The 27,672-nt window shown below is 34.1% G+C and overlaps 1 protein-coding gene across 1 annotated transcript in view; it reads right to left on the bottom strand.

The window, feature by feature from the left end:
• Window positions 1-27,672, bottom strand: part of ASCC3 (activating signal cointegrator 1 complex subunit 3) — a 338,512-nt gene that overhangs the window by 161,759 nt on the left and 149,081 nt on the right. The window contains 2 exon segments of the mRNA XM_036871893.1: window positions 22,389-22,460; window positions 25,114-25,290. Coding sequence (XP_036727788.1) covers window positions 22,389-22,460; window positions 25,114-25,290 — 249 coding nt within the window.

Genomic DNA, 27,672 nt, shown 5'->3' with positions numbered 1-27,672 from the left:
GACTTCACACTTTATCAGAGCTCTAACTTATTTTCTGATACCAATGTGATTTGAAAAGAAACATGATCAAAAGAATATTTTCTAAAGAGTACGCTACTAAAATTTATTTCAGAAAGTTTCGTGGATACTTAGAAAATTTTTTGTTTTCCGTATTTTCAACCTCCCACCCCTGCCAAAAACCAAATCTGCTTTTCACAGGCTCTCTAGCTTTCTGGGGAATCATCTTTACCTCACAGGATGTCAAGAGACTGCCATTTAAGTTCACTGTGATGATATTTTCATAATTCCTGACATCAGCTATTTAATACTAAGTTAGATGGAAGATTCTATTAACCATAATGCCTTGCTGAAGCTTCACCAATTCAGAATCTGTCAAATTCTACCATCCTGTCTTTCTACAAGGTAGGGACATTTCAACTATGAGTTTCTTTTTAAAGGGGAAGGCAGATTATTTTCTTTTATATAAAAATAAATTTGATCACACACAAAACCTCATTTACCCCCAACATTAAATTCTAAGAAAAATCTCAATTAAAATGAAGTTACTTATTATTTTATTGAGTTATTCATTCATTCAAACATTTCTGAGCATGCAGTCACTACCAAGCCCTGAGAAAACTGCTGTGAAAAAGAGAGACAAGGTCCCTGCCCTCATGGAGATGGGAATCTTGTATGATGGATTAAATACGCACAAAATAACTTTTACTTAAAATATATTTATTGGACATGTGTGTGTGTAAAATACTGTTAGCAGGAGAGATATGAAATGGATAAGACATGGTCCCTTCTTCTATACAATTTAAGGAGGGAGATAAAACTAGACATAATTTAGGGAGCTGATCCAAAAGACGGATGGAGTGCGGATAACACAGGAATGCTAAACATGGAGACAGCTGGTCTCCTTCATTCATCCGTGCCACGACATTTACACATACCTCCTGCATGCCAAACAGTGGCCAAAGCACCGGGGATACCATGATGAACATGTTCCAAGGCACCAAATTGGAACTCTACTGTTACGGCAAGAGAGAATCACTAGGAATCAGCCCTAGCTGGCTGTAGAAGCAGGATGCAGTCTGCATGGAGGAGACTACATACACTAGTCTAGAGTATTCATCCTTGGTAATTTTACGTGTGTTACCTTGAAGAAGTACGTTTTCGTTCAAAGTTTCTTACACTGAGGCCCAGGGACCACTTATCAGAATTACTGCTGGGGCTTGTTGAAATAGATTTCTGAGTCCTCCCCTAAAACCAACGGAGTAAAAATATCTAGCAGTGGGGTCTAAAAATTGAATTATTAACGACTGTTGATCTCCACTGTACTACTGTGTGAAATTAGGTAATGGTTACCACCAGCTTAGTTTTCTTCTTCTAAGTTAAAAGAAGTTCAGAAGGAAACATAAATAAAACATATATAATACCACCACTACAAAGATTCCCTAATAACCCATCTTTATTTACCTATACATATGAAACATCAGGGATTATTAAGATATTTTATATAACCACTATAGCCCCAAGATCATTCTCCAGATGGGCTAGGGTTTTATAATACAACCAGATTTCTATCTCCATAATTCAAATGCCACATTATGTAAATCCCGTTTAAAATACAGATATGGAGAACATAGGGAAAATAAAATATGACCCTAAATCTTCATTAATTATTTAAGTCTGACTTGTCAACTTATCACTTTGCAAATTATTTTCTACTGCAGCCAAGAGAAATATTAGTTACAACTAAAGTAGCAATTTCTTTTTATTAAAGAATCCATCATGTCTTGTTCAGTAAAATAAACTCTTTTTCTTATTAAGAATTTTCTGTCTAGAGGCTCCAACAGGGGCCATTACAAGGTTTTGGGTCTCTATAAACATACTTGATTATATGGTTTGTTAATTTGGTTAATTAATTTAAATAGACTCATATAAAAATTATAACAGAGAGGACAGCACTGTTTCATATGGCAGAAATAAACCCAAATTAATCTTAGAAACGCTGTTCGTAACCAAACAGCAGTTAAATGGGCGTGTGTCTAAAATAAGATTAGAACAGTAGATTCAACTCAATAATGTTGGTAAATTTTGACTGTTTTGTAAAACTGTTTATATTTTTACTCGAGGTGTGTTAGGTTAATGCAATTAAAATATTTTATACACTTATTTTTGGTTTAAAGAGCCATTTAGTTAAAAAATGTATGATGGAATCAGTCCTGGACTGGGAAAGAAGTATGAGAATCTGAGTTCTGGTCCTGTTATTTGACTATCAAAGAAAGTGTCCTTCAAATGAGATGCTGATTAAAATTAATGAAAAGTAAAAGCTCAGATAAGGATCATTCAGAAAACCAAAATGCCAAAGTAACTGGATATGGTTTCAGTGTATTCAAAGGAGAGAGGACACATTATTTTAAAAACGACCAAAAAATTCTACTTCTTGAAATATTGTTTAATAGCAGTGTGATTTAGAACAAATTATTTAACCTCTTTGATCTTTATTTCCTCTAGTACATAGACAGTTACTAGAGTCATAGGATTACGATAAGGATTAAAGGGTATCAGGTAAGTGAAACACTGCATTTAGTAAAACAACAGCTCTCAAATTTTAGGAATGCATCAAAATCACCTGGCAGGCTTGTTACACACTGCCACCCCTGCTGCTGCTCCTTTCCTCTAACTACCCCCTTTCTAATTAAGTAGGTCTGAGGCAAGACAAGAATTTGCATTTCTAACAAGTTCAAAGGATGATGCTAAAACTCTTTGTACAGGAACTTGGAGACTTCCAGAGCTGGTAGTATTAACACCACAATAAGGGGTAATAAACATTAAGAAAATTAACTTGACCCTAAAAAGACTAAGTGGTTAGATCAGTGAATGAATATTATAAAACTGACATCTATATAAACATTTATTCCTCGCTTATGCAAGTGTGTGTGCATATCTAACACCACAAAAAACAATTTAAAAGAACACTTATCCTTTAACAACCTTTGTAAGGGTGTTGTGCCAGATGAACTAGGGATAAAACAATTAGTAGAAATATTTAAGCTTGGGATTATTTTAGAACTGGAGGGAGGAGGCCAAAGATTGTGAAATCTTGAATCAAATTCTCTTCCCTAGAAATTTCCACTAAGAAGGAAGAATAAGAATCGAAATACCTGGAAAAAATACAACATGGCAGATAGATGTCCCACAGGAAATGCTGTTGAGAAATAATGTTTTATAATTTACGGTATTGTCTATTGCAATGGTTAAAGAATGAGGCTTGAGGATGAGGAAGTTTATGTCATGGTGTTTATGTTTTCACTCTAACCAGCACAGCCATTTATTTGCTTTGTTCTCAATTCTTCCCAACCTTCTTAACCCAGGATCCTCAAGAGAATTAAGCCCCAATGACCTAAACAAATAGTGATTCTAAAGTGTGTCCCCAGACCAAGAGCATCCTCTGGAAACTTGTTACAACTACAAATTAATAGTGTCACCCCACATCTGAGCCAAAAACTCTGAGGCTGGTACCCAGCAATCTGGTTTAATAAGCCATTAATACGATGAATGTTAAAATTTGAGAGCCAGTGAAATGGCATCCATTGTATGTAAAAAACAAAAACAAAAACAAAACCCCCCAGACCTGTTCCTCTGTGCATTTAAAATGGTTCTTTAAGTACTATCTTTGGGAGACTGGAGAAAATAGCCAAATCATTTTCCATGTCTATAGTCTGAAATGAGGAGTGCCGCTGCAGGTATATTTCAGATTTATATATCACAAGGGCATGTAGGCAACAAAATAGTTTTTATTGCTGTGATTATATTACCACTATCTGTGATATTAAGTAAATGCAATTTTAAAAGGCTTCATTCTGATTGCTGTGAATCAGTTCTCATTTTAGGCCTGCCAATACTGACCAGCTAAAGACACTTAGGTCATCTGAAGATCTTTTCACACCAGTACCCAGTTTCTCATTTATTTTTTCATTTGCATAGTATTCCTTTACTTAGAAATACCACAATTTACTTAACCAGTCCTTGTTTAATGGACCATTTATGTTGTTCCTAATCCTTCTTACTTAAAGCAATGCTGTAATAAATAACTCTGTATACAAGTCATTTCACAATTTTGTGGATATTTTATAGAAGTGAAATTGTTGGGTCAAAGTATATATGACCATTGGAACTATGTCCCTATTCCTGAATATTGTCTGTTTTATTATTGGGCATTTTTTCTTATAAATTTGTAGGTGTTCTTACAATACAGAAGATAGTAATGTTTTGGTCTTTTCTATATTGCAAATATTTTTGTTCTAGTCTATGCTTTATCTTTTGACTTATTATGATATCTTATTCAGTATGGAAATAGTTAATTTTTCTTCAAATCTGCCAGGATTTTTCTCTATGGACTTCTGGGAAATTCATAGGCAAAGAAAATGAAAATAGTCATAAACATACAAAAGGTGCTAAACTCAGTAGCACTCTGTGGCTCTGGAAATCCAATGGTGGGCACAAGCGGAGCTGGATTTTGCTCTTGTACACGCACACACACATCTATCTGCACGCACACACACACCTATCTATCTGCACGCACACACACACATATCTATCTGCACGCACACACACACGTATCTATCTGCAAAGATATCTACAAAGATATCCATAATATAGTGCCACGTAAAAAAATATCAAGTTGAAGAACAATTTCCATAGTATTATTCTGAGTATATTATAAAGGGGGTGTGTGTGTATTTAAAAATAGGGAGATATGGGATGGAAACCCACCAAAGTAATTACCCCACAAATGAAAATGGGATGGGGAGTATAAAAAGATAATGTGTGTTCTCTGTATATCTTATATTGCTTATCTTACCTATTGAAACAAGCCTTAATAGTTTTATGAATATATAAATTATATTAAACAGGAGAAATGATCAGTGATGAGGTTGTAATAGTATATTTATAATATACTATTGTACTACCATATTTGATGTGACTATTTTATTGCTAAGGGATTTACGGTGTCAAAGGAAAAACTTAAAGAACACGTATTTAACAATGAACTTAGAAGGGTGGTAGTGGTACTTTTGATCGAAGAGACACATTTATCTTGTTTTAGTTCACCTGGAAATGCTTTAAGAAGAAAAAAGAGACATGGTCTAGCAGAAGAAAATAAATAGTACTTCCTGGAAAAGTATACAGAGGTCAAAGGCACAGAGAAGACAGCCAATCCATATGGATTTGGTGAATACTGGCTCTAGGCAGAAATGGACATGTAGACAGAGGAGCAGTATAGCTGGAAAGGCAAAATACAACCTCATTATAAATGTATACTTAGAGAAAATTCACTCAAGACTCAGAAAAAAACGGTACCACTAAAAGCATGCTTGAAAAATTATTTTTATGTTAGACAAAGATTTTAAACTGAGCAGTTAAAGAGAATGCCATCATCATGAAAAAACATGAATTTTTTGTAAAGGAATATACATTACATGATGATAAAAAAAAATTATGACTCAAGGAGTGTAAAGAAAAAGGTGGATAAAACATAGGAAAAACCTAAAGACGATTTTGGAATGTAAACTGATAGAACAATGGACAGGACAATTTAAAAGGCCTGGGGTTATCAAAAGAAAAAGGTGGCCCTGTTTTTTATGAAGAGTGAAGATGAGCGAGAAGGCACTTAGGGAGGTCTCCCTGAGAAAGAGTTAGTGTGATTGAGGACAGATCTTATAAAAAGAACTCTGATTTAAACGTTTTAAAATATAGCTTTGTAGCCAATAAACTACCTGAAACATTGGTACAAATTTATAAAGTCATTTAAAAAAAGAAAAAAGAAAGAAAGAAAAGAAAGAAACCCTTATACCTACATGGGGGGAGATGATGCTACTATTATGGGTTAAATTAAAATAATAAAATTTCCCTGACGATTCCAGGTACAAGTGATACTTTATTCTTTGAGCATCCAAAGAATTCACAGGCCCCTCTCTTAAGCATTTATCACTGACTATAATTTATTTTGAACTATTTTTGTGCTTGATTTAGCTCCTCTGTGAGTCTGTGATCATCCAACAATTACATGACAGGTATTGGGGATATAACAGTGGGCAAGGCCGGCACGTGTCCCTGTGCTTATGGAGCTTATATCTAGTTACTATGATGCACGATTGGAGTCTGGGAAATGGTGAACACAGAAGCTGCCATTCATTACATGAACAACTACTGGAAGAAGATGCAGATTAAAAAAAAGAAGAAGAAGAAGAAGAAATAAAAGCATAATCTAGAAGTTAATTGGGGTCCTCTCTCAAAATTAGTAAATTCCTTGATTTAAAGGTGATGACATTCCAGGTTTCTTCATTATTGGCCTTAGGGTGTCATCTCTCTAAATCCTTCCTGTGTTCAAAGCCTCCATGCATTTGTATATTTCTAGGCCTTTACCCATGTTTTACTTTACTTAGTTCTCCTGCCAACTTCCTCTGGGGAAATTCTACAAACCTTTAAGGCCCAGTTCTAATGACTCTTCTCCAATCTCTCCAGGGAAAGCTATCACTCCCACAGCACTTTGTTCATACTTGTGCCTTGTGTAATCTTGAGATGTATATAGGTCTCTCCACTGTTGTCACCATTACTAATAATAAAAGATATGATTTACTAAGTGCTTACTATGTGCTAGGCCCAGTACTAGGTGCCAGGCATAGTTATTTAATTTACTATTAACAACACAATTAGGTAGGTAATTCTATTAGAATTTTACAGATGAGAAAACTGAAGCTCAGAGTTTTAATAACTTTCTACTCATTCAAGAGCAGAACTGGGAATTATCCTCAGATTTGATAGTCCAAAGCCTATTTTCTTTCCACCAAGTTATATTCCCTCTTTGGGTGTTGCCTGAGGGCACGTTACACCTTACTAATTTTGAGGTCTCCTTGTCATCCCCCCCAAACCACTCTCCCTGCTATCACCAAATCAGTGGGCACTCATAAATGCTGAAATTCCAATGTTAAAAATGGTCAACTTCACAAAAACATTTATTTTTAGCACATTTTTGAGCAGAGATATGAATTTAAAAGTTTATAAATAATAATAGGATGTAGGCTGAGTTAATACTTTCACTGATACCTTTTATTAGAATATGGGGTATAAAGCTAACTTCCAATTATTCAACTAGATAATTAATTTTCCTGGATAGTTTTATTTAAATTTATTAGCAAACATTCCACTGATAATTAATAACTAAAATAGTTACTATTAGTCTTTTGATACTGTTGTAAAGCTATGTGTATACAGTTGACCACTGAACAACATGAGTTTGAAATGGGCAGGTCCACTTATTTGCACATTTTTTTCAATAGTAAATCCTACAGAACTACACGACCCACTGTTGGTTGAATCCCATGCAGAATCGCTGATCTGGAGGAACCACGTGTATGAAGGGACCGCGTATACTAAGGGCTGATGATAAGGTACAGGTGTATTTTTGACTGTATGGAGGGTTGGCGTGCCCCCCAACACCACGTTGTTCAAAGGTCAACTGTACATTTTAATGCCATTGCAAAGTTAAAAATTTGGATTTTAAAAAGAAACAATTTATAAAATGAGCTAGTCTAAGAGCATCTTAAAAAAAAAATTCTCGACTTTGAAGTCAAAGACAGTTCCTAAATCAAAGCTACTTACATTTACAATGAATCAAATTACTCAGATCAATTAACCAAAATAATGTCTTACTGATGGACATGAATAAAGAAAGCATTTTTATGTTTTATTATGGTAGAAAATTTAACACTACTATATTTGGATTACATCAATAAAACTACTATTACTAAAAATAGGGCTAAAATAATAAGTTTTAAACTTCTCTTAATAAAATTTAAATCACGAGTGTAACAACTAGCATTTATTATCAGATATTCCTGCCAATGAACTGCATTACTAAAGCATAATTTTTAGTTTAAAAAGACCTGGTGAAAGGTTTATCACATATACAAACTACATCAAATAGGGTTAATTTATCTTGTCTTAGCTGTCTCAGAAAACTGTATAATTCACTGACTAGTTTTCATGCATTAAATTATGCAAATAAACCAACGAAAGTAATCTGGAGGTAGAGAGAGAAGTGGTTCCACAGCTCCAAGCTGTGTAATTAGATCTACACTCAGCAGTTCAGAGCCACCTCTGGGCTCTCATGCTGAGAATATGCAGTTCTTCTCAAGAAACCTAAGCTTTTTAAGTGATAAACAGATTCAGGTTATCATTACTGAATTACATTTTAGGGCATTACCCTGAATGTGAAATATATTCTTCATCAATTTCTCTAAAGGAATCATTTTAATATTTATCAGCTTTTATATTTCAGTTGTATAGAGCTTTAACTGCTAAAGTTGGTTAAAGAAATCCACAATACTTTACATCTTCTAAACCCTAAAAGATACTCGTTATTAAAATGTATAATAATTAAAAAAAAAGTTGGACGACTTAGTGTCCGTATGTACCATTACAGCAAAAATATATAACATCAGAGCTAAGCCCACTGTAAAAAGTATTATCTTACAATCAATTTGCATATATCAGGACATAGTACAATACACTTGAAGCATAAGATAGTTATATTTCAGTATGGTCTCTAAAATATTAAGACCACAAAAAATAGAGAAAGAAAGTAGAGCTTTTAAAACATAATTTTAAAATAGTAAGTATTTTGAATGCATTTTCCCTTTGCTATAAACTTTTTAACATAATTAAAAACATTTTCTTAAGCATTAAGGGGCTGTGGAAAACTATACTTTCTGGCTCAGCCCTAGTTTGTAGGGGTGGTACAGCATTTTCAGCTACAGGTCTGTCTTACCATATATGTAAATACATTACTTTGTACCTGATTTGAGCAACAGAGGAGTCACAGTTGCCTGTGACTACTGACACTACACATAAAAACTTCCAGGCTACTGCATTCAGCCAGTATGTACCATTCGTATTCCACCTGGTTTTCAAGGCCCAGAAGGGAAAAACTACTGGTTTGCTTAGTCCAATGTATACATGACAAAGTGGAAGACAAAATTCCACCTCTACTGAAAAGCTAAATTGATACTGCAGACGGAAAAGATCAGTCCACTGGTTATCACCACAAGTATCAGTCCACTTGGTATCACCACCACAAGAACAGAAACTATTCATCCTATGGAAATTATGAAAAGTTAATGCCACAGAACAGTGGTTTAAAAACTCATTTTGGCTGTGTAATTCTTTCTTTCACTAAACTCTTTTGTAGGAGCTCACTCTCTCTCTCTCTCTCTCTCTCTCTATATATATATATATTAAAAAAAGATTAAGCTACCTGAGTGGTCCTGAGAGATCCAAATCTCGTATCTCACTTCCTCCTCCCAAACAGCACACCTCTCCCACCCTCATGCCAGCAATGCCCGTGGCCCCTCGGAGCACGCCAGAGCAGTCTGAAAATAACAGCTGTGAGAGGAACTCTACTAGGGGAAAGGAACAACTCAACATTGTATTTCCTTGAAAATTCTGAAAACCCCAAATCTCTTTCATTCTTCTGGATAATATTTTGGGGAAAGAAATAAGTGGAAATATTCATTTAAGAAATAAAATACTTTCACTGGTTTCTAAATACCATTCTCTTACCAGGTTTGCTTGCAGAAATGATTAATCAGAAATGATTAATTCCAATTCTGGGATGTGGGCATGTCAAAAGGATAAAGAAGGCAACTTGAAGGGGTTCCCGATTGCCAAATTTGGGCTAATATGGTCATCTTGTAATAATGTAATAATGGATTATAACCTTTTGAATACAATAAGAATTTGAGTTGACAGAGAGATAAATGAATAAATGGGAAGGGGGAAAGCTCTTCCTTACATACAATGGAATGAAAGGAAGGATGGGAGTTAGAAAATCACCAGTAAATGCTAAAACGAGTGGGTGAAAGTTTATTGTGAAATCTGTACATTTACATTTTATGCATAATTATTTGATTAACCTTTGGTTCTCATCAGATTATAAGCAACACTAATGCAGAGTGTATCTTTCTGTCTTCTGTCTTTAGCACAATCTCTGGCACACACTGGCTATTCAATAAATACTTGCTGAATATTAACAGTATTGCCTTGGTTTAGTCTTAAACACCATCTATCTCCATCCTGTTCAATACCTAGAATTAAGGTTGATGACTCAGATATAGTTCATACGCTACAAGAAAAGTGTAGCAGTTTCTATATTTGGCACTCTACCCACTGTAACTCTTACCTTAACATGGCAAATAGACTACAGAAAAAGATCCCAAATTATGAACCATTCTCAGTAATTTACAAGCTTCAAAAGTCTAGAATTCTCTTTCCATTTTAAATTTCAGCCTACATTATAAGTATTAAAAGATTATAAGCATTACTAATTATAAAATGTTCATATAGACACACATAAGCAAAACTTTTAAGAAACATTATGTTGAAGCTGACCTACTTGTAATGATTAGTTTAATAATGAAGGAATTTAATGAAGTTCTAAAAATCCAACCACTCTGAATTCATGCTTCATCGAAGATGTTTTCAAATATGACTAAAATCTGACCCAAATTTCACTGTTCTTAGTTAGTCCCCATAGTACAACTGTGGGTCAACTTAATTCATTGGTAAACCTAGGTTAATCCGCTAAAGACTGATAAGACAGAATAAAGAATGCTTTAATACATTGTAGCATCACACACAGAAAAATACTTTACTGACCTCCATGATAATCCAAATTGCACTGACATTTGTTATTGACAGCCCCAAAATAGCAACATCTATTCTGTAGAGCAAATTAAGCAAGACCAGCTAGTCTATTACTATGCAAATAAAATTCATTAGTGAGCTAACAATTTCATTTCTAAAGATGCTGCTGGACTTGAAGTTCTATTATTATTCAACATTATAAGATGTTCTGGACTGAATCTAATTTCAGTAAAATAACAACATAAAAATGTATTTTTAAGATTTCTATCAGTATTTTTCATTTATTTCCTTAGACAATAATCACTACTTATAATTCTAAACATCCAACTGTGCATTTAATATTCTCAAGTGACACACTTGAATAGATTCTCCCTAAAAAGAATACACTTTTTTTTAAAACTTACTTGAGCAGAAGAAATCCCACTAAGGCAATATACTCTCAATAAAATTTGCTAGCTAGACTAATTAAAACTGTACTGCTATAAAGGGAAAAATCACAAAGTTGTAATTCCTCTTAGATTGGCTCTTAACTGTCTCCATTTTTTTGAGGCTGCTCTCATGTTTGTGCTTACAAAATGAAAAACACCTAGGTTTTCCATAAATCTGTATTGTACTCTTCAATTGACCCTCTTTAATAAGAAAAAAAAGTAAGAGAAAGGAAAAAACAAGAAAAAAAAAAGATTTATCTACAAACCCAAGTTGAGATACTTACACTGCACTTAAAAAAAGGTACACTGCCATCTGACCATCCATTAAGCCACGCATTTGGCCTTTCTCCATATGATTTCAAAAAACACAGCTACAAGACAGAGCAAATAAAATACCATAGTAAAAAAAAAAAATGAGACCAAAGTCCATGGAGAACATAACAAAGGACCACCGGAGAGACTATGCAATCTAGGTAAGGTTAGAAAGATTTTTATAAAGCAGACAGTGGTAGCAAACTATCTTACTGGGATAGTTTAGTAGAGTACATGTCCTTTCAAGACACCTTTAGGTCTTGTTGGAAAACAATCCTCTCTGAAATTCCTGGTGATCCTACATGGTCAGGGCCTTCAGAGCAGTGGAAACTGAAGGGCTTTAATGGTAGAGAATGCCTCCACTTCCCCAGAGCCATTTCTTCCCATTCTATAGGTAATAAAGCCTAGAGGCTCCTTTCTTATCACTCAAAGAGACAACTGCTTATATTCCAGGGTACAGCTCACCCCTTCCCTCCTCAAGAGAGAATCTGTTTATATTCCAGAGTGAAAGAGAAAGGTCCTTGAGCAGGTCAGTTGGTCTACTTCTTTGTCTCCTTTCTTCCTCCCTTCTTTCTCCCTCTCCCTCCCCTTTCTCCTTACACCCTCTCTTCCCCCCACCAGAAGGGAGGATGTGCCAGCAACAACTATATACGCTTCGAGTTTCATAATTTTGGAGCACCCCTATGGGGCCACCCATGTGCGCAGAGGTAGCTGGCTCTTACCATGTTACCCTGTAAAGCTAGAGAGGGGCAACCAACACCATGCTCTGTGAATAAATATAAGGTCGGTTCCCTACCCAGGTGTCTCTTGTTTTCGCCTACGCGCGTGTGCATTTGTGTGTGTGTGGTATACAATGAAGTTTGCCTGTGGCAAGCTAGCATGAATATCTTAGACCCTTCACAAGACTTAAGTCTCTGACCATATTTCGAGAGCAGCCACTAACTTGATGAATGCTGTACAGGTTGGAAATGCCCACTTTATTTGCCATAATATAGTTAGAGCTGCATTTCCCATCTACTCATTCATAAAACCAAGAAAAAAGTAAGATAAGATCTGAGACTATTATACTACTCTCTTAAAAACAGAATCATGTTTTACAATATTAACTACAGAGACATAGTTCCTTCCTTTCCACCCCTGCTCACTTAAATATGCTACTATGACAACAAGAAAAACTGATAAAAACCCTAGTTACAGAAAAGACAGTAAACGTTTGCAATGGTTCATTGAGTTTAAATATTCAACTCCCTTTTTTGCACTTTGAGCAAGTACAGGAATAGGTGTATCAGATTTCCTTGGGACACAAAATATTATACTTAGCTTTAATAAAAATATTGTTTGTTCACTTTTATCAAAATATGGCTACAAAAATGTAATCAACAAATGCTTGTGGTGGTAACTAAACTTATTAAATATACCTACCAACTGCTTCTAAGTCCAAATATCAGCTGGAAACCAGCAAATAGAGATTCAATATATCATTTTCTAAAGTGAAATAAACAGCTGTCAAATTAACTTCTGACAATTTAACGTAAAATATTCTGAATAGCTGTCCAGAGAATTTTCTATGGTGTTTGCCTTCCAGGTCTGAATCATTATATATGTTCCTTGGGTTCAACAATGTATATAATATAAAGAGAACCAGTTTCAGGAAAATAAAACCACTTGTATTGCTTCCAATTTTATTCCAAGATTAGGCACAGCATTTTTTTTTCTTTTGATCTTTTGGCTGAAGATCTGTAAACTGTACAAGGACAGATCAAAATTTAGTTTATACCTGAAAGTTTCTAAACATCATTCTGAGAGAAACTGTTCCATGTGCTCAATTTGTGCTGTAATTCCAGAAACCACTGATAACCAACTTTAAAAAGCTCAAATGCCTAAAAACATGGACATAACTTGTATATGGTTATACGTGCCAGGAGAAAACTGAATACACTCAGGGGCAAGGGTACTGGGCGTGAGGTGAAGTGAGGAGAAAGTAATTCATTAGTCTTTTCTTTACATGTTTGTGTTGATTCACTTGTTATAAGAATGTGTTATTTCAGTAATAAAAATCCTCGAAGACTTAGGAAAAAAGTAATGTTAAGAACAATGAAGGAAAAATGCAATAATAATTTTCCTCATCAAAAAGTATTCCCTTTGCAAATGAAGAGAACATTACAAGGTTAACAAAGAAACTGCTATATATAAAATCTCAAGAATATAATTGAGTACTCTTATGGTAAGCTATAGTTCAGAAAAATGGAACTTTTCTCTGTTCCCTTAAAAATGTGAAATTTTAAAAGGGTTCAAAGGTTACCCCTCTAGGGCTTAATGAATAGAAATAAAAGAAAGAAAGAATATATTAACAAAATAACTGGTGGCATGAATGATATCTATATCACTGAAAATAGCTAAGTCAGATGGATATTTTATTTTAGGAGAAAATGAGATAATTTAATACTTCTAACTTCTAACAGAAAAGACTATAACTAGATGAAATAATATTAAGAGTAACTGTATGGGATGAAACATTTTTAAGGAGAATACCAACATTCTTTCATTGATCTTTACAGACTACGGGGGGAAAAAAATTCCTTAAGAAAGTAATCAAAGTGATCTTTGATGTCGTTCCACTTCTCCAGGTTGTTCTCTCCTCAGCCTGGATGTTCAGTTTACTGTGGAACTAATTATTATTTTCTTGATTTTCTTTGAAGTTCGTTGCTCCCTAATCCTTTAAGAGTAAGTTCAGACTTACGAAGACTACCACATCTTCTGTTCACTTATTCATCACACACTATGTGAGCACCAACTGTGTGCCAGGTACTGGTGAGGCCATGATAATACAATGATGAGCAAAACCAGAGATAGCCCCTTTCCTATGGGACTTATGATCTTCTACTGAAAAGTGGTATTAATCAAAAACAGCCCGGAAAAATGTAAAACTACAGCAAGAAATAGGAGGAAGACATAGGCCGTGTTATTATATAGTTCATAATAGGGAGGTGAGAGAGGGAGGTAAAAAAAAGGCTTCTCTAAGAAAGATGAAATCTAAAGGATTTAGTAGAGGACAACTAAGCAGAGAATAAAGAAGAATGTGTGAGGCAGAGGGAACAAGTTATGCAAAAGGTCAGAGGTAAGTGAAAGAGCATCTCTATGATGAGGGTCTGAAAGAAGGCCAGGAAGCAGGGAGGTAGGAAACGAGGGAGAGACATGTATGTGATGAAGAAGAAAGGAGGGAGGTAATGGCCCAACACTATAGGAACCCCTGGGCCCTTTTAAAGGAGCTTTAAGTATTCATGTGTCACTCTGGAGCTTTATTTTGAAAGGATCATTCTAGCTAGCTGCAGTATACAGAACAGCTAGAGCAAGGCCAGAATGGACATAGGACAGTTAAGAGAGGTAGAGCAGCTAAGAGGTGTCCTGGATGGCATGATGGGTACCTGGATTAGGTGGTGGAGATGACGGTGCAGAAGGAGGAGGGAATGGAAAGAAACGGGCAGATCTGAGAGACACTTAGGTCAAATGGACAGGCCCTCACGAGGGATCAGAAATGAGAACACAGGAGAGAGAGTTGAAAAGGGTGACTTTTAGGTTTCTGTTCTACAGAACTAAATCTATAGTCATGTCATTCACTGAACCAAGGAATAATGGATGAAATACCACTGGTTTAGAGGGGAAATTATGTACTTGGTTTGGACACACTACATTTGTGATACCCAAGAGGAGAGGCCAGCCACAATCACATGGGTCTACAGCTTAGGGAAGAGGTCTGGGTTAGGAATATAAATATATGAGTTATTTCTACAAAGGTTATAACTGGGATGGAATGATACAAGAGAGAGTGCTAAATTAAAAAAGGGTCTAAGAAAGAGCCAGGTAGAGAAGGAAAAGGCTACAAAGAAAGAAGAAGGATGGCTCAAAAGGTTAGAAGACAGAGAAAAGCAAGGAGAACTTTGTATCACAAGAGCCAGAAAAGAAAAGCACAAAGAAAAATTGGCATTTTGCAACTACTTCCACTTCTACAACCTCTCTGTAATCCTTTGATGATTTTATTCTCAACTATGAGCTACTGTCATAAGGGAATTTTGCCATAAAAAAAAAAAGTAAACTTTTATTAAGGATGTGTCAAGCTTTGCTTTGACTTAATAGTTAGTTGAAACCCTCTTTGGCTTTGGCCTTTGGCAGGGGAAACAGCAGAATGCCTAGACTGGCATCGTTTTCCATGTTCCTGAATTAGGCATGACCAAAATATGCAGTACAGTGATCACAGGATCAAGCTTGCAGCTGACAGTGATAAGAAACTATTGTCCCTGAACTATACTAATTTAACAATTTTGACTGCTAAATATATAATTAAATTTTCTTTAATGAATTTTCATTATGTCATACCAGAAATTCCTTCTCTGATGATGATATTCTGTTTTGGCCTTCACTTTAACCAAATGTTGTACACAGATATACTATAGAAATCATACAGAGAGAAGAAAAAAATTCTAAGTAAACACTAGTAATACTAATTAAAAACTAAAATACAGAACTCAAGAGTACCAAAAACTAGTTTTTGCCCGTAAAATAAGGAGGGATAGGAAATCTCAATTTGATAGAAGACTCATGAGAGCTTTTTTCTGGTAAGTGGGGAGGATTTTGTTTCCAAAGGTAGAGGTTTAGTGAATGCTTCCTTTAGATTTTCTTACAGTAAAAAAACACCCGAAATATTTCTTTAGTAGTACCATCTTTAACAGCAAAGATGAAGGACAAATGTCTTTAATTCTTGTTCTCATAATTGTTCAAATGTCTCCTTCTTAAGAATTTTGCTGTTGTATTCCTTTGTGATTATGTCTCAGTTTGGGGGAGGAGGGAAGCAAAGAAGGCAGAAAAGAAAGAAGCTCTCAAATAATTTACCAATAAAGTTCATGTTAGACAAATTTGATACGACAGAAACATTAGTACCAAGAATTAGAGATGCTTGTACCTGGAGGAAGAAAACTTTTTAGGCAAAAGGGCCAAAGGAAAAGTTCCATTATTAAAGTTAGCATAGTAAAATTTCTTTCAATTGTACATAATTACTTTTATATAAGCTAAAAAGCAACACTAGGAAACAAAAAGAATTCCCTTTAGATAGTAATAAATTAAATTAATCCATAATTATCGGCCAATTTTTAAAGGTGGTTTCTTATTAGAGACAGCAACATCTACAAAAAACTTATAAACAATGAAGAAAGAGAAGACACACATGTGAATCAGGAAAAGCTGATGTTTAGCCTTAATCCAAGGTTGAAGATGATTTTTTTCCCTTTAACACTGCAAAACCTTTTATTCTTGAAACTGGAGGTAGATCTTGAGTAAGAAGTTACTGATTAAGGATCTTAACATTTTGATAATGTGAAAAAAGAACAACTTACAAAATATGCTGTAATCTCTGAGGCAGTTTCTAATTTCTTTTCCTATCACTGTAACAAAATTTGTATAACAAGAAAAATCTCAATAGGGTTAAGGCATCAACTATTTTCCCATTCCGCGAGTTACACCGGAGGAAGGGAATTATTAACAGGAATGATAAAGCTGTACTTGCATTTGGTAACGCAGAGAGAAGCTTACAAATGAGACGTCTCATTAGTTTGAGCAGATGGATCAAAATTAAAGGCTGAATCGCCAACTTTTAATTTCCCGATAGCCAAGAAGAGCTTGAAGTCTTGCGGAGTACGACTGTTGAAAAGTCAACCTGAAAAGATCTTCTCCATCTGTCATCACACATGCTTGAGTGGAACACAACTGCCTCCTACTGCTTTTAATACTTTTAAGACAAAGCTGCACGTGAAATCTATTAAGGACGCGAACACACGAGTGTAGATGACTGGTATACTGAAACCCATGGAATACTATAATCAGAGAACATCAGCATGGCTTTTGAACATGAAATTTGCTCTATTCTAATTTAATCTAAGCGGAGAGAAACAAAATTAATTCGTCTGTATATTTAAGAGGAAACTGTTAATTTTTAGCATGAAAAGTATTTATTTGCCCTAGAGTTATATAGCTCTTTTTTTAATGGACACATATTTTTAGTCTTCTTAATAATGCTCTGAAAAGTAGTTGCGCTAATAAAATTATTTAGGGAAACCACAACTAGAGAGAAAATCCAAAATACTAAACAACCTGAAGGCAAACAAATAGAATCAAAGAGTAGTCACTGGAAGAATTTTTAACAAGCTGGTAAAAAGAGAGGGGGACATGAGGTAGTCGCAAGGAAAATTCAATTTGTTTTCCTGGATTAGAACAGACTGACTTACAATTTCTTACTACTATACACTAACTGCTAAGATGTATTTAAAAGGCAACAAAATAAAGCTAAAGTTTGTTAGATACACAGCGCTACAAGAAATAACTTATGTTCCCTTATTACTAAGGAAAAGCACATTGATCAAATACATAGCTGGCTGCTTAATAGCAATGCACTAATGTCCAGTTAGTTACAACTATAACTGAATTCCAGAGCAAAGCTCTCTGTTTCTCTCTGTCTCCTGTTTCTCTGTCTCTGTTTTTGTATCTGTCTCTCTGTGTACACACACACACACACACACACACACACACAATTTACTGTACTTTTATATGTACAACAAAACATTTATACAGAAGAGTCTCTTAGAATGAAGCACATATAGTTAGACCTTTTAGTCATTAGAGTCAGGCAGAATAATGAAACTGAAGAGTTAAACTGGCTGTCAATTTTTTAGATAATAAGGTAAAAGGTTGTTGAATTACCTATTTTTCATTTTCTGACAGACGGATACATACAAATTCGTTTGTTGAAATTTATCACTTGGAACCTTATACAAAGACAACTAGTGACTAGTATAACATTATATTCAACCTCAATTACAAGGGAAGAAACAAAACTCAGAAACTCTATTCTATTGTGGAGTTCTTTGTTAACCTTCTAATAAAAGCAGAGGACCACAGCTTAGAGAAGGTATTTCTTCAAGGTGATAAAAAGAGAAAAATAATCCAGTGAGGGGTTCTAAGCCCCTGAAAACAAACTTCCACATGAGCCTCAGTAATCAAAGACTACTGTGAAGTAGCAATTCTTGTGTGATGGATTAAATCAAAGATTGCTAGCCTTGTTGAAACAGGTATCTACTTCAGCTTCCAAAATCAAAATGTATAACAGTCCTCTTTTCCAAGTATGCACACTGCAATTCCAGTTCTGGACATATTACGAAGACAATCAGCAGAAGCTGACACTTATCAAGCTAACTGAACTTATAAGCCAAATAGTACTTGGCAGAGCAACTTGCTAACAGAAGATTTAAACAGACAGAGCAATCCCTTTGAAAAGACTAAAACAGAAAAAGATTTTAGTTTTGGGCAACTTTCCCAAAGTTACATACATAATACAGATAATTTAAAGAAATGAAAAAGAGAGAGGTTTATTCTCAAATTATGTTGTAGAAGAGTTTTTTACTTGAGATGATTACATTAATGTAAAAGACTAAGATGCTGCCTTAACCTAGTACTTATAATCTGCAGGCACTGGCCTGGGCATTTGTAGTACTAGCAATACTAGAGGCAAATACCAACTAATGGGCCATGGTCCTGATGCATTTCATATTTTCCAACAGCCCCGACTCACTAAGGATCTCTGAAGATGAGCAATTCTTCACAGTGAGATTCTATTTACCAGAGTCCCCACGTACATGACACTATACTAGGAACTTAACCAATAGTATTTCCTTACAACCCAATCTTACGTAGTACGACCTGTTCTACTGGTACACAAAGCCTAAAAAAAAACACTGCGTAGAACACAAATTTTTAAATTATAACATCTTTAAGCTAAGATGTTCATTTACATGTTATTCCTTCTATGTATGGTTCTGTCATATTTTGAGGTAGGGAAAATAGAGAAACTATAGGGATAACGGAGAAAAAAGGATAGAAAATTAAGGGAGTAAAATGCATTTTAAGAAATGGAAGGACATACACCAACAGAAACTCTCTCTGAGTGATTGAATTCACAGTGATTTTCTTCCCCTCATTTTTTTTTTTTTTCCTCTCATTTTCATTTTTTGGTGTACCCAAGTGTTAAATTTGTTTACACTCTTTTATTGGTCACCCTCTTTTATACTAATCGTATTTTATATTAAACATTTTAAAGATACAATTACAGAGGCTAAAGATCACAGGATCACATATGAAGCAAAAGCACTGGGAAGAACGGGTTTTTCTAATTGAAAGTTAAGTGCATACCCAAAGCAAAGCATGAACAATATGGTATGTAAAACATGAGCTTTTGTAATCATGATTTAGAGGTAATTGTTGCTACCTAAGAAAAAAATTTCACTGGTAAAACACCACTGTGTCTTATATAACTTAAAACTGTAAAACAAATTCAAAATGGCAAACACACATCAGATCATAACCTTACATCACACTACTTGATGCTATTCAGAAGAACATGGCATACATTTAATAAAATCCTTTGTAGGTCTGCTATGACAACGAGATGTTATAACCCATTCGGAATGCATTATAGAATCATGTGGTAAGACCACAAAATATGGCCATTTGAGCCATAATCCTATTTTAGGGAATTTACCCTAAGTAAACGTTTCAACAGAAAAAATAATAGGCAGGAAGATGATCATTATAGCAGCACTATTTTTAATCACAGAAAGTTGCAAACATTTAAAGCACTCAGTAACGGAGGAATAACCAATAATAAAAGGAACAGCAAATGTCAACTTAATGGCAAAGTGGTAGTGTAAATTTCTGAAGATGCTGTGGGCTTTTATCAACACGGACTTGTATTGCAATCCTGGTGCGACCTTTTACTAGCTGTATGACCTTGAGAAGCTGCTTAACATGTTGTAGGTTCATTTTCTCTTTTAACAAAAGGAGATTTAATGCTTATGTCAGAAGATTGTGAAGATTAAAAGTCCGAAGTGACTTACATGGCATCTGAAACTTAGAACCTGAATAAAAACTCCCTTCTCTCTATTACAGACATTAAAATTGTGAAGACCACGTAGAAACAATGAAAAATCTTTAGTATTCATTAAGGAAAACAGTGAATATAAAACTGTATATACAGTGTAATTATAATTTAGCAATGGACTGTAGCTAGTAATTAAAATTAAGTTTGAATGAGCAAAATTAAAAGCTACATGTGCAAATGGATAAAAAAAAAAAAAAGACCAGCAGGACATGTATAAAAATTAAAATGATAATGTTGAAATGGTAAAATAATAGTGGAACTATGAAAATTTTCCTTAATATTGTTATTTTATTTTTACCATTAAAAAAAGTAAATAGATATGTAGGTATGTCTAGAGAACTGAAGAAAGTCCTACTTTTATGGAAAACAAACATCATCACTAATCACTGAAAGAGAAACTGGGAGACCTGCCACCTAAACCCTACTTCTTATGGCAGAGAACCTGAAAAGGACCATGCTTATCCTGCTCCATTCTTGTTTCGGGAGAGGGATGTAAGCCCGGATCTGGACAGGAGTTCTGATACCGAAGTGTTTCAGTGGGTTCTTAAACTGTAACCACACTTTACAGAGTCACCCACAGTGCATTTTTAGCCAGACAAAAGTGTAGGGGAAGGAGACAGCTTGGTGGTCCTTAAAAGGCTGGCACTGGTGGATGCCATGACATGCACACAAAAGGTGGGAGGTAATGCCTGTGTGCAACTTCTGCCTCATCTTTGCACACTCTTCATTTCCGGGTTCCTCCTGCCCTACAGCAGCCGGCCCCCGACCGCCTGAAGCCTCCCCTGGCGTCTCCCAACCTAGTCTGTCCTTTCTAAACAGGAACCAGCACTGTGAACCTAGCTCTCCATCTCAACTTTGGTCTGAATTTACTACTACAAGTGCCTGCCCTATGGCAGTTTTCATTTCGAAAAGTAATGCAATGGATGGATTCACACTAAGAATGAAAGGGCTGGCAGTGAGATCTAATCTCTACTGACCAAACACCCCCAGCCAGCATCTGAACTTTGCAAATCATGATTTCTAGCAGGACATGTTAGCCCCTGTAACAGTGAGAGAATGAACTATGCCAGAAGAGGAAGAGGATATAATCTTCCTAGGATTCTTTAAATTAAATTTACTTGGACTTTTACCTACCTACATTACAAGATACAACTGCTACATTTCCCAACATTCAGGAATAAGGATGCATTCCATTTTTTAAAGACATATTTTATAACATAAGGTTATATGGAGAAAGGCTGAGTAGTTTCATAAATACTGATATTGCAATTACACTCCTTGGTATTTACCCAAAGGAATTGAAAACGTATGTCCACATAAAACCTGTCCACAGCTGTTATGTACACATAAACTGTGGTACATCCAGATAATGGAATATTATTCAGTGCTAAAAAGAATAAGCTATCAATCCATGAAAAGACAGGGAGGTACCTCAAATACACATTGTGAAAGAAGCCAATCTGAAAAGGCTACACACATCATCCCACTTTTTTTTTTTAACAATCTTGATTGGAACATCTTGAACTTTGAAGTTTAAAAGTGCTTAGTATCCAAACAATATGAAAATTTATTATATATATTTCAATTGCTACTACTTCAAGAAAACAGTAAGAATAATATAACATTTAAATGTTTTACATTATGTAAGTAAATTAAAATTTTTGATGTGTGAGAGAAGGTTGGTGCTTTAAAATAAATAAAGAAGTAACCTGAAATGTAAAGGATGAAATTCTTCTTTCTCTTATCTATTTAATAAAAGTGGCAAACAAAACAGCATGATCTATCAATACTGGAATGATAATATTACCTATGAATATTTTATGACTTATATGGCTACCCAGTGGGCTAAAAACTTACTAAGAAATAAAACCTGTGAATCATTATCTCAGAATTGAAGAACATCTTTAAGAGCATAAAAATTAATAATTTTAATCATTAAGCGTTCTCTAAAAACAGGATAAAATAAAGTGTACCTGGTGTCCAGCCTTTACTTGCTTCAAAACACTTTCATAACACACTTCATCCATGTTATTCAACTGTTGCACCTTAAAGTTTTTAAAACATGAAAAATAACAAATGAAGCAATTATAAACTTCTTAACCACAAAGGAAACTTTGACGCATCTCCTTTTACTTTCAGACTAGCCAGAATGCAGAAACAACAAATGCAATATCAACACCTGATATATAATAACCCAATCGGAAATAGACACAATATAATTAAAAAATACAAATAAAATACCTCATGCAATACTTTCAGCGTACTAGTTTTATAAGAATGCAAGTTTTTTTAAAGACAATAAGTTTAAGAATAATGTTCTAGTTAGGGATATTTTAAAATAATTTTAAAGTTCTTTTCACTGCTTTCCCCAGAGACGCCCATTCTTCAGACTGTTTTTCTTCTATTTCAGTCTATGAAACTATACATAGAGCTTTCCTGTGTAATTCTCAAAATCACCGGAATATTACCAGTAGAATATCATGGCATATAAATCTAAAATGTAAGGAAACATACTATTTCTGTAATGTATATGGAGTTCGGTAGATATTTTTCTACAGAAACATTTTCCAGATTAATTGGAAATTTAATATCAAATTAATGAATTTTAAAAAGGTCTCATTTTCCCTATTAATGATGAGACAGCTTCCAACCAAAAAGGTAAGGTAGTTACCTCAAAGAGTAGGCATGTGACACAGCCTGCATCTCTCTATTTAACATTTATTAAGAGTCTGGAGGGGATGAAAATGTTACACATCTGAAATGACTATAATTTAGATTTTTTGTTTTAATAAAGGAAACACTTTTAACATTCTTGAACTCTTATGACTTATAGTGATTAAGTAAGATGAGATAATCACATAACAATTTACTCTCCATTAATGATTGGAAAAAAAAAAACAAAAAACAAAAACTCCTCCGAACAAAACTCTCAGTAATTTTTTGGGTGAATTTTGGATTGAGCTCTGGTCAAAGCCATTATTTCAAATTAGATGTGTCATGGACACCATTTTCCTATTTTGTGTTCTTCCATAACAACTGAATCACATCATGAGCTTCTGAATGAAACTCTCAGAAATCTACAAGGATTTCTTACTATAAGAAACGACAAATTAACAACGGTTAGAATATATTAAACAACACCCTGGGGAAATTCTTGTTACCAACTGTGTATGTCAGCTGAGTGTAAAACTAATACATTTTAGTAAGACAAAAATGCATATTTATAACTAATATATATAATTAATTTACTACTTACACTGTGTAAGATTTGTAAAAATATTTTTTAAATTTTGCCAAATTTTTAAACCTTCAAAATAATTAGGACAGTTCAACATCTTGCACCATTCCTTTTGTGATTACAATGCTAACATATTGTGGTGATAAGTACATTGAAGTTAATTAGCTTTAAGTGATTTACCAACTTCTATGATGAAATTAAAAGAAAATAAGTTTTAAGACCCCTGACAAGCATCTGAAAACACTTTCTTCTCTATATCTTTTTGTGAGAACCATCTGCTATCATTTAAATTATAAGTTGAAAGAACAATCTAATGTTATAAACAGCTCTACATCTGTTCTAATGATACATTAAAATAAACTAAATAATCAAATATATATTAAGATATGGCTGAAAAAAACAAGCAGCAAGTAACACTGAAAAGCCCTTGAAACAATGAAGGTAAAAGATGCATATCATAACTATTACCATATCATGAGCTGTCCTTCTATGTATACATCTGAAATGGCTCCCCACAATTCTAAACATACCTTACTTTTATGCAATGCAGATGGAGCATATTAACTGTTGCAGTGACATTGGCTTCTAGTATTTTCTAAGCTGAGTATTTTATTTATAATACTGTAGGCTAAAAATGATCCTGTTTTACTAATAAAATTGTTTTTAGACAAAAGTAATGTAATACACTAAAGACAAAGGTTGACATAGTAACACATGATTCTATCCTGTTTTCTTTTATAAAGAGGTCATATGGCCCGTGAATCTTCTCCTAAAACTATTTCTTCCACAGGGGGGAAAAAGTGTCATTAAACAGAATGATAAACATGTAAATTTTAAGCAAAATATTCCTTCATGACATTATAAAAGCCTAAAATAAGCACCCTGATAATGCAAATGGTACATGGTAATACTATTTAAGGAATTAGATAAACAGACTTTTTAAAACATTGCAAAGAATTTCAGAAATGCCACTTATGTATATAATTAATATGATAGTTATACAATATTATAAGTTAAATAGAGCCCCTCTTTTAATAGTTGCTATCATGAAATTATTTTTCTATTGCATATAAGGTATTACTTATTTTAGATTAATAATATTATATCATGATATATATTACTGACTTAACTAAAGTCTTTCATTATTTCGCATTGGCCTTCAACCCTATCAAATTAACTTTTTGAAACATATTCTTATATATAACTTGTGTTCTTAGCTGAGAATACAAAATATACACTGATAATAGCAATGCAAACTACTACAAGCAGCTTTTTGGAGCAGGAGACATTCTACTACATATAGCTGAGGAAGTGTGCTTGATTTTTTTTTCTAGGCTGTGATATTTGTAATGTGACTGAAATGGTCTTCTGGAGTCTCTAACCTCAAACAAGTATTAAACAATACATCAACAAAAATATTTCTGGAAAAGAAAAGTATAGGTTTTAAAACAAATGTTTACCTTATTTGCACTTTTAACCCCCAGAAATGTCTGTCCAAGAGGAACAGGTCGAAAGCGGCCATCAAAGTAGAAAAGTCCAATGCAGGGATTAACGTGTAAAAACGTAGCAACGTCGAGGTAGTTGGGTAAGGTTGCAGAGAGTCCAAGAATTCTTATCATACTCTGTGTGGATTCAACCTATAGGGGTTATGTTAATTAACATATGACATAGATTCAACCCATCTGGATTTGTACTAAATTTAAAATAAGTTTTAGTAGTATAAAGGATGAAATAGTCACAATAAAATAAGATCACTGAAGAAATTGAGAATAACAACATATAGTCTAAAAGACAGATAATGTGGAAAAAAAAACTGGCCTAAATCTGGCATGTGGAATGATATAAAGTGATTAAAAGTGTAATTTTAGTATATTTTCTGAACTGGAAAATTCTATTAGTTAAATAGTTTCTTCTGTTTTGTTTTTTTCCCCCCTAAAAATTTAACAAGGCAAGTGACATGTGTTAGGTTTTAGTGTAAGCTTTACCACTTGATAATTTCAGGTGTTAAAAGTATATGCTCTTTATTCTCAAGTTCAATAATTTCAAATTCATTTTAAACACAAAAACACAGAAGTCTGAAATAATTAAGGCAGATTCTTCTAGTGTTTCACAAATTTAAATTTAAAATGATATACTGTATAAGGGAGAGTTTGTGTGGAATAACAGCCAAAACTTGGGGGAAGAAAATCACAAACTACTCAAAGAATGTCCTAAGCTGCATTATTTGTGTTTACTGCTGGGGTGTAATATTCTAATTTTGTTGCTGAACTCTGTTGAAAACATCAATTAATTTGTTCGCCAATCATTTACTAAGCTTTTAATGACCGGCACAAAGCTAGGAGAGCAGGGGTTTAAGAGTCTGTAAAACTTACAATAAAACGCTGTAATGTGTCCCATTAATAGTAGCACCTTCTAAAAACTGTGAGAACAATGAAGAGAGATCACTAATCGAGCTCGGGTAAGTCAGGGAAGGCACGCAGAGGTGACAGTTGTTGGTGCTCTAAGAGAGAGGCTAGGACCTGCCAGGTAGGCCAGGAAGAATGGTGTTTAAGGTACTGTACTTAGCAACACTAAGGGCACGAGCTAGAAATGCAGAAGTGTAGAAATGATCGTGAGAAATCTCGCATGCCAAGGAGTTTCCCCATTTTACTGCTGATGAGCACACGACACTATTCCATTCTCTTTCAATTACGTTTTTATGATGATAGCTGATAGTATTCTCATCGTTTTCCATTTCTAAACGTTTTTAAAATATCTTTATCCTTTTTAATTTTGTTTACTCATAGGTTTTCTACTTATTTGTGATTGGATTTGTTATGTTTCTTTATTTTACTTTTTTAAAACCTAGCTTTTACTTTTTTAAAAATATAGAAGGATTCTAGCTAATAAATCTAATTCTATTGGTTTCCTAGTTTGTATTTAATTTTTTTTCAACTGTATTATTTTTCCATTTTTTTAGAACATTCTGTTTAAAATTACCCAACATTTAAAATTTAATAATTAACTTACTATAGTCCCAACATTCCTGTTTCATTTGAGTATAATTCAAACTCTGAATTATAAACTCTGTCTGTACTTAATAAACTTTCATTATTTTCTAATAATAGTGTTGTCACTCTCTCTTTCCCTTCCTTCCTTTCATGATCACTTACTGAGCTCTCAGTGTCAGAAGACTATTCTTTCAAGTGGTTGGGTTTTATATCTTCAATTTATCAAATACAAAAGTGTAGAATGTATGTACATATATATGTGTTTGTATATACATATGCATATATAGATATGTATGTGTGAGTGTATATAGTTTTGTTTTACCATATAGAATTTATTTCTAAATTTCTATTGTATTTTGTAAAGACTATGATCTTTTCAATTTCTGCTTTGAGAAAATGTCCCATGGAGACCTAAGATGAACATAATTTATCTATTTTTAGGGTATACAATTCTTTGTGCTTGACCACTTTATGACATTAATTATATTATTCAAATTCTCTATATTTTATATTTACAATACAGGAAGTTAAGCATTTGCCAAGAGAAAGTATTACTTTCATCACATAAAAACTTCCCATTTTAAATTAAGATGCCAAATGTTGCTAAAGGGAACAGTCCAGGACCATTCACAGCTAAGCCCTAGGGGTCCTGCAGAAGTATGGGGGCATTCTGCAGCCCCATGCGCCTATAATATCCCTTCTATCTGGGTTTTCAAATCCCACATGCTTTCATATTTTTCTATACTAGGCTTTCATGTAAAAGTTTGATTTAAAAAAGCGTTTCTTACCTGGGAAAAAGTTTGAAAACCTCTGATGTGATTTTTAAAAGTACACAAGACTTGGAATGAATTTGGTAAGTTAATTAACCTTCGACCAAATTCCTTTATGAGAGAATGCATATAAAAAAATTCTTAATCTTTAACAAAAGACTATACAATATTATTTTTTTTTAAATATAGGAACTTTTAAGTAATTCTCACCTTCTTGCTATCATAAGTAAAATAAGGGGATTCACGGGATATATTTACT

This window comes from Balaenoptera musculus, chromosome 12 (genome assembly GCF_009873245.2).
Source record: "Balaenoptera musculus isolate JJ_BM4_2016_0621 chromosome 12, mBalMus1.pri.v3, whole genome shotgun sequence".
Taxonomy (NCBI): domain Eukaryota; kingdom Metazoa; phylum Chordata; class Mammalia; order Artiodactyla; family Balaenopteridae; genus Balaenoptera; species Balaenoptera musculus.
This window is presented reverse-complemented; position numbering and strand designations above follow the sequence as displayed.